General features: G+C 49.5%; 2 protein-coding genes across 5 annotated transcripts in view; both read left to right on the plus strand.

The window, feature by feature from the left end:
* Positions 1–435: 435 nt before the first annotated feature.
* On the plus strand, positions 436–7,472 carry TSPYL2 (TSPY like 2). Its single transcript, XM_061136322.1, has 7 exons — positions 436–1,399; positions 2,643–2,720; positions 2,848–2,959; positions 3,041–3,186; positions 3,309–3,406; positions 3,742–4,463; positions 6,781–7,472. The coding sequence occupies exons 1-7, from the start codon at positions 605–607 to the stop codon at positions 6,924–6,926; spliced, it is 2,097 nt and encodes a 698-aa protein (XP_060992305.1). The 5' UTR covers positions 436–604; the 3' UTR covers positions 6,927–7,472.
* A 4,741-nt stretch (positions 7,473–12,213) lies between these two features.
* KANTR (KANTR integral membrane protein) overlaps positions 12,214–13,352 on the plus strand; it is a 40,507-nt gene continuing 39,368 nt past the window's right edge. For all 4 annotated transcript variants that reach the window (XR_009692095.1, XR_009692096.1, XM_061138027.1 and 1 more), the window contains exons 1-2: positions 12,214–12,419; positions 12,533–12,606. The gene's annotated coding sequence lies outside the window, so the exon portion shown is untranslated. The remainder of the gene's footprint in view (positions 12,420–12,532; positions 12,607–13,352) is intronic.

The raw sequence follows: 13,352 nt of genomic DNA on the forward strand, positions 1-13,352 counted from the left end.
CCGAGGGTAAGGGGCAGATTTAAGAAGTGCGTAGTTGCTGATGGGGAGGGGGGGGAGGGAGAGAATGACGGCGAGGCTCTCGAGTCTATCTGAGCACATCCTGCTCACTGCTTGCGCTTGTTTTTCTGTTTTGCGTTTGGGTCTTCAGAACCACTGGTACTTTTCCCATTGGATAAAACGTCGGCGGGTGAGGGAGAAGGGCTTCTTCCCCTCAGATCTCTCCGCGGCCAATCGCCCTGCACAGTCTAGACGGTCGCTGAGAGAGTCAGCCGGGTGATTGGCGAGCCTGGGGGAAGCCAATGGGAAAGTGATGAGGTGCGGTGTTGGCAAGCAGATTGCTTGCGAGAAAGTGGGGAGCTAGGGGGCGCAAGGGCCGCCGCCACGGCTTGCAGCCAATGGCGATGCGGGACGGCCCCTGGCGTCACGAGGGGGCTGGGCCTGACTGTTGGCGCGGAGGGAGTACGGCAGGAGCTGTGGGCGGTAGCGCCACAGCGAGGCTGAGAGCAGAGCTGGTCGCGTGAGGCTCGGCAGCTTCGCTTCAGGTGTGACGAGCAGCGGCGGCCTGGCCGAGCGCGAAGAACCAAGCTGTGCAAACGCGGTCACCATGGACCGCCCAGATGAAGGGCCTCCGGCCAAGGCCCGCCGCCTTAGTGGCTCCGAGCCCCCTCAGAGCGAGCTGCCGCCGCCGCCGCCTCCTCCTCTCCTGCGCCTGCCCCTGCCTCCACCTCAGCAGCGCCCGAGGCTCCAGGAGGAAACCGAGGCGGCACAGGTGCTGGCTGACATGAGGGGGGTGGGACTGGGCCCTGCTCTGCCCCCGCCTCCGCCCTATGTCATTCTCGAGGAGGGGGGTATCCGCGCATACTTCACCCTGGGGGCTGGGGGTCCTGGCTGGGAGCCCGCAGTCGAGTCAGGGTACGGGGGGTCGTCCCCTCCCGCGGAGAGCCTAGAAACGCTCTCTCCCTCAGAGGTTTCTGGGGGAAGCCTGGAGATTGACTTCCAGGTGACGGAGCCCAGCAGCTTTGCAGGAGAGAAGGCCCTAGAAACCTGTAGCGCAGGGGGGCGGGGGTACCAGAGGTTAGCCGGTCCAAGGGGGAGAGAGGAGACTGTCATCATCGTGGAAGACGACGACGAGGATGAAAAGGAAAGCGTGAGGAAGAGGAGGAGGAGGAGGAAGAGGAAGCCCAGGAAGGTGAAGAGGGAAAGCCCAGAGAAGAATGCCGAGAAGATAGAGTGCATCCTGCAGGCTCTGGAAAACATTCAACTAGACCTGGAGGCGGTGAATATCAAGGCAGGCAAGGCCTTCCTCCGTCTCAAGCGCAAGTTCATCCAGATGCGGAGACCCTTCCTGGAGCGCAGAGATCTTATCATCCAGCATATCCCAGGCTTCTGGGTCAAAGCAGTATCCTTGTCATCTATACTCATGGGCCAGGAGCCCATGACCAGAATTGGGTGGGGGGCGGTGGGAGGAGGGACAGACTGGGTGAAAGGGTGTGGGGGCGGGCCCCTGTTGGAAGAATGAGGAAGTCTGGTGGAGAAGGGATGGAAGGAGTGTGGCAAAACATCAGAGAAGCTGGGCTGGGGAAGGGGGAGGGGGCCCATTAAAACTGGACCACAAATGGGAAAGGGAGAGAAGAGCATAGCGTTAAAAAATAAATGGATCACAGACAGTGAAAGGGGGAGGACAGAGACACATAGCAGAAAAATTAGACCAGAGATGGTAAAAAGAGGAGTGGGGATAGGGGGACATGGAAGATAACCTGACTCAGAGACAGTGAAGAGGGAGGGGAAGGGCATACAGCAGAGAATTGGCCCAGAAAGGGTACCCAAGTCACACATGGCTGCGCATGCCTAGGTCTCTACTTAGATTCTAGGGAGACCCCAATCCTGGCTGGAGAGGAGGGGGCCAGAGCCCTGAAGGATCAGGAGAAGGAGTATCTAGAGATTAAGAAGTTAAATGAAGGAAATAACAGTAATTCACTGTTGGTGATAAGCTTGTCTCTAGGGGACCATGTAACATGTTAGGAACACCTGGGGTTAACATCCTAATAGAATTACATGGACACAGACACTTGACACTGTCATACATACATATCACATGATCACAGGCCCCCAGTACCCAGGCACAGTATCATGTGGCCACAGGTCCTCAGTACCCAGACCACACCATCACCTGGACACAAGCCCTCAGACACAGACACACAACATTATGTGCACACATACCCATAACACCCGAATATATAACATCATGTGACAACAGGCCATCAGCAACCAGATATAGCATCATTTGGACATGGGCTTTTAGCCCCCAGACACACGATGTCTTGTCTTGTGAACACTCAGAGATACAACATCACTTAGGTATAGACTCCCAGCACCCAAACACACGGCAAATATGAACCATGGCAGGGCCACCTAATATAGAGGTTTGATATTTTTAAACACAGGCGCTCACCACATGGTATCATGGGAATAAAAGTATGGGTCTTGTCGCATGACCTACTTGCTCCACATACATCACATGAGCACAGAAGGAATTCTGCTCCAGCCTCTCTTTTGTTCCACCCTGCATATCCCTGTCTGGCCTTCCTTCCCTCCTTCTCATTGAACAGTCACTCCTTGACCTAAACTGCTCCCTCCATCAGTTCCTCAACCACCCCAAAATTTCAATCTTGATCAACCAACGCGATGAAGACATTTTCCGCTACTTGACCAACCTGCAGGTCAGGCCAAAGAGAGATCTTTTCTACTAGGACTGGGCGAGGAATCTGGTCCTTGGAGGTGAGGGGGGATTGGGTGGGAGGGGCCACAGTGTGGTGGGAATTCCACCATTACCCCCACCCTGAGCAGGTACAGGATCTCAGACATATCTCCATGGGCTACAAAATGAAGCTGTACTTCCAGACAAACCCCTACTTCACAAATATGGTGATTGTCAAGGAGTTCCAGCGCAACCGCTCAGGTAAGAGGTAGCCCCAGAGCAAATTCATCCCCCCCATCTAACCTTGTCCAGTGCCCTCTCTATAGCTTCCTTTTGCCCCAGGCCGGCTGGTGTCTCACTCCACCCCAATTCGCTGGCACCGGGGCCAGGAACCTCAGGCCCACAGGCATGGGAACCAGGACGCCAGCCACAGCTTCTTCAGCTGGTTCTCAAACCATAGCCTCCCAGAAGCTGACAGGATTGCTGAGGTGGGGCCCCTCCTGGCATTGCCAGGGAAGACCTTGCTAGGCTTGCCCTTGGATGCCTGGGAGATTGGGAGTAGGCTCTGGGACTTGTGCCCATAGCTCCCTTCCCCTGTCTCTTTCAACAGATTATCAAGAATGACCTGTGGGTTAACCCTGTGCGTTACTACATGATGGGAGAAGGGGGCTACAGAACAAGCAGAAAGAAGCAAGAAAAAGAAGAAAGGTGATTGCGGAGTGTTGATGACTGAGAGGTGGTTTGTTAGGGGTGGGGCAAAGACTAGGCTAGTGTCACACAGTATTCGTAGAGCCAAAAGGGACCTTTGAGATGATCCAATCCAATATGTTTTACAAGTGGGTGAAACATATTGCCCAGAAATGGGGTGTGATTGGCTGAGGTTATGCTGTCAGGGGCAGAAATGGGACTCTCCCCACCTAGCCTCATACCTGGGAATCCTTGTAGCCTACTGCCTCCGTGTTACTTACCACCTTTCAGTGTTTATCTGCTCTGGGTACATCACCTCCCACCAACCCTATACTGAACCCCAGACTTCTCCACAGTAAAAACAAGGATGAATATGAAGTGGTGATCGTGGAAGACTCTGATGACTATCACATCATGGAAGACATTATTGGAGAGACCTCAGACAGTGATGGTATCACCGACAATGAGACCATTCATGACGTCAAGATCTCTGACTTCATGGAGACTACTGACTGCTTCGAGACCACTGACAACGAGATAACTGATATCAGTGAGAGCCTCTGTGACAGCGAGTGCCCTGGCCACAATGAGACCACCGACAACAACGAAAGCCCCAATGACAATGAAACCACTGATAACAATGAGAGTGCTGATGACAAGGAGAGTACCGATGACAACACTGAGAACCCTGAAGATGACAACACTGATGAGAACGAAGAGAACCCTGATGACAACGATGAGAATGCTGATGAGAACCCCAAAGGTGGCAACCAAAGCAGCAATGGCAACAACCAGGACAGCAGTGACAGTGACAATGAAGGAGACAATGATGGCAGTGATATTGAAGATAATGATGGCAACGAAGGTGACAATGAAGGTAGTGATGATGATGGCAACGAAGGTGACAATGAAGGCAGCGATGATGACGACAGAGACATTGAAGACTACGAGAATTACCTTGAAGACTCTGACAAGGATCACCATAACACCACCAACCAGGATGACTATGAGGACGAAGTAGAGAACATCTCTGAAGAAGAGTCGTCAGTGGAGGAAGAGGAGGAGGGCAGTGAGGAAGGTGAGCTGGACCCTCACCTTTTTTGTTTTGTTTTTTTTTCTTTGGACCCTCACCTTTTGTCTTACCTCCTTTCTCTTCTGTCAGAGAAAATCTGGCTGGGGTCAGAGTATCAAGGCAAGAGCACAATCTGCTCTTGTGGAGAAAAGAAAAAAGCATTCTCAGTAAGTTTTTAAATGAAGCAAGGCCAGGAAACAAATTTGCAAACATAACAAAACAAAGAAACAAATTTCAGTTCTTGGTGATAGGCAGATAGGTTGTAACAGAACACAAGACAAATGAAGCAGAGAGAAGAGATAGGAGGCAGTGGGTGGTAAACTAAGACAGGTTCACACACAGAAGAAAAAAAGTGGCAAACACATTGCAATTCAGCACACTCTGTACCCAGCCCTGGCCTTCTGGGAACTCCCAGGCTTGCTTGGGGAGCTGGGGGTGAAGTGAACAGTGTGCTCAGTGATCCCAGAGGAGGGAGGAGCTAATTCTATCTCCAGAATCAGGAAGGGGAGAACTAGAGAAAGAAAGTGACATTTGAATTGGAGGCTGCCTTCACATTAAGGAGCATTATGGGGCATTCTTGGTGGAAGGGATCACATGAAAAAGAACCTAGAAGGGTGAAAATGCATAGTCTGTCTGTTAGGGTTTCCCAGGTTGTCTTCTAAAGACCCTTCACCAAAAGGTTCTCACAAAAAGGTTCAGTGGTCAAATATGTTGGGGAAATACTGCATACAATAATGTCCTTATGTAGAGTCACATGTACATTGGCACCTGAAAGGCTCTGATAAATCCTGCTCTAAGAAACCTATTTAAACATTGTAGAAGTCAGCATTTCCCAAATGTTGATCACAGAAGCCATTGTTCACTGTCCACCAAAAAAAGCATTTTGGGAAATGCTGAGGAAGGGTTGCACATGGAGGGTTGAGGGAGAAAGCAGTAATTAAGGTAACTGTCATGTTTGGTTCTGGCCTGGATGACTGGCCAAAGGAGGCACCATTTCATGAGATGGGGAAGGGCATGGCAGTGGGATTGGTGGGATGCAGAGAGGAACATGGAGTTGGAAGGGCTTGTTGGACACAGGTACAGGTGTCTGAGAGGCAGATGGTTAGTGGTATGTCTGGGAAGTCAGAAATTGTAAAGAAAGGAGGTAACAAGCCAGGGCAGAATCCTCTATCTGGATTCTGGGGCCAGTTAATGTTAATTGGGTCCAATTAACATTAATGAAGTGTTTACTATGTGCCAGACATTGTACTAAGGGTTTTCTTGCTTTAAGTAATTTAATTCTCACAGCAACTCTTAAGAAGTAGGTACTATTATCCTCATTTTATAGATGGGGAAACTGAGACTCTGAAAGGGAAGATTTAGGAGGAGAACTAAGTCATGGAACATTCTGAGAAGGAAGGAATTGTCAGCAGTGTCCAGTGGTCCTGAAAGGGCAAGTAAAATGAGGGCCGGGATGTGTTCATTGTATTAGCGGCTGAATAGATCATCTGTGACCTTGGGAAGAGTAGTTTCAGTGGCTTGGTGGGGGTAGAACCAGACCACAGTAGGGAGGGGGAGGGATGAGCAGGGGTTAAGGTAATAGAGTCAAACTTTGGCTAAGAAGGAAATGCCAGAAGGCAAGCAAGGGGTATGTTTGAGCCTGGCTGTAGGCAGGCAAATAGAGGAGAGGCAGCCCCGTAGGTGGAAGGAGCAGGAGGACCAACCACTCCTGGGAGTTTTGGCCATGGTATCCCTGGCAAACTTCCATAGAGGGCACCGAGAAAGGAGGAGTTGAATGAGCGAGCAGATTCAATCTAAACATATTTTTAGGTAGGGAAACTGAGGGAATTGGTGGCCTCATCCCCTCCTACTCAGTGGCATCTCCTTTCAGAAAAGGGGAGGCAGAGTTATCCACACAACCCTAGTACGGGAGCAGGGGTGGGGAATTGGGCCAAAGAAGACAGACTTAGGCCTATTTGAATCACACGAAGGAAAAAGAGGGAGCAGCCTCTGGATGAATAGAAGGTTTATTCAGCTGAAGTCAGAGCTCAGGAAGAGACATGCACACTGCATACACTGGGAGAAAAAGCTACTTTCAGAGGTGTATTAATTAGGACAGGGGCAGCCCACCCTGCCTTCCTGCTTTCCTCCCACTGCCCCTTACTCTCTTAGCTTGAGTTCACACACATACTTGGCTGCTTGTTCCAAGCAGAGGTGCTTGATGAGTGGTCCCAGGCCCCCCAAAACCTGACTGTGGGCTCTCTTCCCTATGAAGAGTGACATCTACCTGTCCATCTAACCACCCTCTTCCATTTTAACCCCCTTGATTCTCTGTCCTGTGCAGGCAGTGAGCAAGGTGAGAACAGCAATGATGAGGAAGGAATCGAGGACGACTCAGGAGAGGAAGACTCAGAAGACTCCGACATGGAGAAGGTGCTTCAGGTCCAAAACCCTTGGGCCATCCCGGCAAAGAGGGGCAAAATGGGATAAACGTCTTACCCTTTCAGGGGCTGCTTCTCTATATCCTCCTCCCCCTGCCCCATTTGCCCTCCCTATCAGCTAGGGCCGAGCGGCCCCGCATTGCACTTCTGGGGGGTGACTGACTTCGTACACGGGTTTAAAGTTTATTTTTATGGTTTAGTAATTGAGAAGTTCTTATTTTGGGGGGAGGGAATGGGGGCTTTCCCCTTCCTTTTAGCCCTCCTCCCCTGCAGGCTTCTGTGTGCTGCTAAACGTATTTATTGTGATGCCTTGGTCAGGGCCCCTCTATCCCCCTCCTCGTGCTGTGTGGAGTGGACACCCTTGATCCCGAAGCGGGGAGGGCTGCTGTGGCCTTGGGGGGCTCTGCTGCCACCCTGTTCTCCCAAGTCCCTCGCTTTTCCTCCACCCGTCGCCTTTACCAGCTGCGCCCGCTAGCCCGCCTCGGTGTCTATGCAAGGCCGCTTCGCCATTGCGGTATTCCTGTGCCCCTCCCCCAGAAGTCCCACCTCCTTCCCTCTGGACCTGGTAATCCTAATAAAAGTGTGAGCAAATTCAGAGTGCTGTTTCGAGTCTTTTGTCCCACTCGGTGCGCGGACCCCAACAGCCAGTCTCCGTTCCCACAGGCCCGCAAGTAGGCGCCTCGTCTATGCAGGGGCCAGGAAGATGGTAGTTGCTGGGGGTGGGGGTGCCTGGCTAGGGGCGAGCTCCTCCCGACCGCAGAGATGTTGCGTCAGGTCAATGCGGACCATCCTGACCAATGGCAGGGCGAGGCTGAGGGAGCCCCTCCCTCTCCCGGAGGCCGCAGTAGACCCAGGCAGGTAGCTAACGGCTTCCCACGCCTTCCCCTCCGCGCATGCGCACAGAGATGCCCTGCGCCCTGGAATATTTTATTCAGTTATCTTTTTATTTTTTTTTTATTTTTTTTAATTATTATTATTATTTTTTTCCAGTGGGTTTTGTCATACATTGATATGAATCAGCCATGCAGTTATCTTTTTATTTATCGTGCGTCAAACCTTTCCTCCGGCCTAGTATAGGCTGGGAGAGGGGGCGCTAGAGGAATCCATTTTTTTCATTCGCATGTAGTGAAATAAAAATGATATCAGTTAGGACTTAATCCAGTAATGCATAAGCGCTCTCTCAGGAAGAGGGTGCATGATCTCTGGGGCTGGACCTGGGAGAGAAGGCAAGAAAAGAGAGCCCTGACTGGGGAGTTTGCATAGAGATAAAGGAAAAGCAGGGCTTTCTGGTGGCTCAGTCGGTAAAAAATCTGCCTGCTATGCGGGAGACCAGGTTGGATCCCTGGGTGGGGAAGATCCCCTGGAGAACGGAATGGCTACCCACTCCAGTATTCTTACTTGGAGAATTCCATGGACGGAGGAGCCTGGTGGGCTACAGTACATGGGGTCGGAAAGGGTCAGACACGAGTGAGTGACTGACACTTTCACTACTTTTCAAAGGAAGAGAAAAGGAAAATTACTATGTAGCTGTGGGGGCAGGGCGGAAACGGTCAGGAGTTGGGCGTCTGAAAGAGGCTTTATCTGGGAGATATCTGAGGAAAGGCCCAGTGGCTTTACGTTTTGGATACAGTAACTTTATTTCCACGAACACCACAGAAACCTCCCAGTTTATTTATGAATCATAATAACTTACACACAGATCCCAGACATCCGAGTATATCTTCTGCAATATACGTCCCAAACTTTCCATCCGATGCTCTTATTTTGGGGAAGGCTTCAGACAGTTTGGTTTGTGTTTTACATAATGCCCTCTGCTGGCTGCCAGGAGCATTGATTCGAGGGAGGGAGAGCAGTGAGGAAGTTGATGCTATACCTAAGGTGAGAATGGCCCCATGGGGAAGGATACAGGAGGTTTTTAAAATATTATCTTTTGGAAATTTTAGATTTACAAAATCATTGCAAAGATAATACAGAGAGTGTACCTATACCCTACCAGTATACCTTACCAGTTTCCCCTATTGTTAACATCTTACATTTGTATGATATGTCTGTCACAATTAATGAACAAATATCAAAACACTATTAATGAAAGTCCATATTTCCTTAGTTTTCACTAAATTTTCTTTTTCTGTTCCAGGATGCCATCTAGGACACATTACATTTAGTCATCATGTCTCCATAGACTCTTCTTGGCTATGACAGTTTTTCAGATTTTTCTCATTTTTGATGACCTGGAGTCATCAACATTTGAGGAATACTAGTCAGGTATTTTGCAGGATGTCCCTCAATTGGGATTTGTCTACTATTTTCCTCATGATTAGACAGGAGTTATGGGTTTGGAAAAGGAGGACCGCAGAAATAAAGTACCATACTCTTTGTATCATATCAAAGGTACATGCTATAAATATGCATTATCACTGTTGATGTTAACTTGATCACCTGGCTGAGGTAGTGTATGTCAGGTTTTTCCACTGTAAAGTCACTCCATTCCCCCACCTTCCATACTGTACTCTCTGGAAGGAAGCCACTAAGCATAGGCCGTGCTTAGGGAGTGGGGAGTTATCCTCCAACTCCTTGATGGGGAAGTATCTACATAAATTAATTGGAATTCTCCTGCACAAGAAATGTGTGTATTCTATGAGTGCTTTTAAGATGCTAGAATCAACAGTCTCTAAGTATAGAAAAAGAGGGATTGAGAGAAGTCAGAGATGACTGCCAAGTTGCTGTGGGACCTCCTGTGAAATGGTTAGAATACCAGATCTTGGATATACTCCAGATTCTGATAAATGTTTTGGGGAAAGCATGGAAGCTTGGATGCCTCTGGTTCTAAGCTGGGACCACACTATCAGAAGTGGGTAGAAGAGACCCTGGCCCAAAAGGAGAACATCTTTCCCCAGGGCCAAAGCTGAGAGTACAGGATGCTGAGTCAAGGCATCTTGTGCAAAGGAAAGAAACACCTATGTGCAGTATCTGGAGTCAGTCCTAATGAGCACGTGATGAAGTGGAGGGGAGGGGAAAGCAGCAGGGGCAAAGGATCTGGAGAAAGATGGCCTGGGTATCCTTGCCTGAGTCTACTCTGATGCACAACATGACTCCCTAACCCTCTTTAGAGGGTCTCAGCTTTCCCATCTACAAACAGAATCATGCTGGGGGATCAGCCCAGGAGAAGCAACCAGCCTAAGATCCCAAATGGAGTCTAATCTTAAAGCAAACCTTTGAAGTCTGGCCTTCATCCTGCTCTTCCCTGATTCATCTCTATCTCTCTAATCAAATCCCTAGCCTCTCATCCTGGCTCCTCTTCACCCACCCTGTCAGAGAGGGCCTCTGACTTCAGGGACACTGTTAGGACCCAATTATGGGATTCTAATATACTTGGCCAGGATGCTCATGTCCTGGACTGAGGCATGGGAGAAGAAAATGTTCTTTGTCTAGGGTGACATCTTTTCCCTGTGCTCTCACTCCTTAGTGTGTGGTGTGGCTTCAGTTCTGCCCAGTCTGGTCCTCCAAAAGGGAGGACTGTTCTAGAAGTCCTTAAGGTCACATCCAACTCCAGAATATAGTCTTTGCTGAAGACCAACGAAGACAGGCCCATCTGCTGGGACCCCAAACAGAAACCAGGAGGAGAGTGAGGAACTATAGATCCAATGTGCCCCAGAGCCTGTTCATATCCTTCACAACTCACCCCACTCCCCTGAAGCCTGGAGCAACCTCCTTAGGGTGAGGTTCCCAGGACTTCCTAGGACCAGACCTTTAAAGTGCCACCCACTTCTGTGACTAAAAGTAGATTGGCAGGGACAAAACTAAATTCAGGAAACTAGATTCCTCCTTCTTTGGTGACCAAAAAGGCCATCAGTGGCTCCCGTGGTTGGGGAAGTGGAGGATGGTTAGGGAAGCATCCTATTTTTCATTCCATAAACATTTATTGAGCACATGCTGTGTGCCTGATAGAAACTCAGTGATAGGAATACAGCAAGGGAACATGAATAGACCAAGTTTTTGTCCCCCTGGAGTACAGAGTTGAAACAAGTGTTCATAACATTTTTTGTGTGCTATGGACCTGCTTGGTGACCTGGTGAAGCCTATGCATCTTTTCTCAGAAAACAATATCTTTTCAATGCATAAAATAAAATAATTAGAGCCATAAAATGTTGAGTATATTTAAATATTGTTATTAAATATGGAAAAACAAATATGTGTTATAGTAATATATTTGCTCCTTGTTAACCCATTCAATCACAAGATCTAATGGACAGTCTAATGACAAATATGCTTTTGAGATAGAGATGAGATTATATATTTCAAGAAATGTGAAACATCTAGAATATGACATGAAAATCTCTGTGATTTCTATTAGTGATGGAGTCACAGGTACTATTACTACTATGGTGAGTTATATTCTTTGCTGAAAAGATGCTAAATTTCAATTACAGGAGAGTAGAGAAAAAACATTTTCCCCCATTCAAATTTAGGAACCCCTCTAAACCCTGTCCCAGCTGGACTGAAGTGAGGTATGTGAACCCAAACTAAGAAACCCTGATAATAGGAAGGGCCTTCCTGTATCTCCTCCCTTCTTAAACCCTTTTCGTCTGGAAGACAGAAGCTGGGGTTTTATGCTGGGTCGTACTGCTGTGTGACCTTAAGTCAATCAGTTTGCCTCTCTGAGCCATAGCTCCCTAAATCTGAAACAATGGCAAAGGCAAGAATTGGGAGGGGAGACCTTAATTATTTATGTTCCAGGCAACTAATTTATGTTCTCTCATTGAATCCCCTATTGAATGGATAGCATTTTCAGGTAAGATTTTAAAAGTTATCTTCCCATTTCACAGATGGTTAAGCTGAGGCTCTGAGTGAGGTTGTCACTTGACCAATGTCTTAATCAGTAAGTAGCAGGGGCTAGTGGGTGACTGGCCAGACGCCTATAACCACCTCATCCTCCAGGGATAAAACTGGGAACTACGTTCACTTTGAGCGAGAGAAACCTGGCTCCGAGATGCCTGCAGGCGGGGGTAACCTATGGGAAACTGGGGGCAGAATGGTGTCTCTTAGCGGAGCGGTGGTTTACGGAGAATAAAACGTCAAGAAGCTGCGCATCTCAGATTGTCCAGTGACTCGCGCCAGGCCTCACTTTAGGCTTCGCGCCTGCGTGCTCCCAACCAACCGCCCGAAGACCTATCGAACCGACTGGCAAAGAGCGATGACGATCCTCCTCTTGGCCAATCCTACTAAAGGATGGGCTTGGCTCATAAACCAATCAAAGACCCCCAGAGGGGCGGGTTTTCCTGGGCTTGGATCCTAGCTGGGGGGGGGGGGGGGGGCGGGGGGTAAAAATAAAGTGTTTCCACCTCCAGCCAATCCCAGGGAAGACAGGAGGGCACTCCTCCAATAGGACCCTGGAGCCGTCGGTAGCAGTGGCGGCCTGCGACCACCCCTAGCGCTTAGGCTGGCGGGAGGGACGCATCCGGTGCATTCGCGAGATCCAGTTGCCGGTACCTGGAATCTGCTTGCGCGAGGCAGTGGCGGCACCGACGGCCTGAGGTTTCCGGTGAGACTCTGTAAAGACTGGGGGTGGGGAACGCGGGGGGAAAGATGCCCAGCCGAAGCGCGTGAGAGGTTGGACCTGGGCGAGCTTTTATCTGGGCGGCCTCTCAACCCTAGGTCAGCAGGTTGCGGAGGATCGTGCGGGTAGCAAAAGGAGGGCGAGTGCTCCTGCGGCCCCAAACAGCAACCAGGTGAGTACCCTGCGGAGCCCACCCCCATGCCCGCCCTCAGAGCTCCCCTCATTTTTGTCTGTTGGTAAACGGTGTACTTTGCAGGTCTGCAGCTCAGTGATTGTCTGTCTGCTTGCTTGTCTGAAAGTCTCCGTCTCTCTCTACCCACTCCACTCCCCCTTCCTCTGTGTCTATCCCCACCTTTCTGTCTGCCTTTACCTTTCTATCTGGCTCCCTCTCTGAGACATAGGAGACCATCCAGACCTACAAGGCTGAATCCTGATCCAGCCAGTAAAAACTAGCTGTAAAACCTTGAGCCTCACCCAGCTGGGCCTCAGTTTCCTCATCTGTCAAATGGGAGTCTAATAATCTCCTGAGACAATACATGTGCCTCCCTTTGCCCTGCTGCCTGGCCCCTAGAAAAGTGTCAATAAATAATAACTGTTATGATTGAAAAGAATATAGTCTCTCTTGGCCTTTGCCTTTATTTTTCCCTGTCTATGACCCTCCCCCCACCCCAATTGGTTCTTCTTTCTGAATGCTTCTTTCTCTGTTATTGCTTTTCCTCTTTCTGTCTCTTTCCCATCCCGAAATAGGTTAGAAGGTTAGAGGTACATTGTTTATAGCCATGAGCTTGGCCTAAGAGTGCCTATCAGCTTAGTCTGGGGCTCTTGTCTGTTCTGTGGGTAAAAAAACGGAGCCTGTTCTTAGGCTGCTTCTGGCATCATTGAGGAGACAACCCTCTTTGTTCCCCAGCTACTGTGTTA

The sequence above is a fragment of the Dama dama genome, chromosome X (genome assembly GCF_033118175.1).
Source record: "Dama dama isolate Ldn47 chromosome X, ASM3311817v1, whole genome shotgun sequence".
NCBI classification, from domain to species: Eukaryota; Metazoa; Chordata; class Mammalia; order Artiodactyla; family Cervidae; genus Dama; species Dama dama.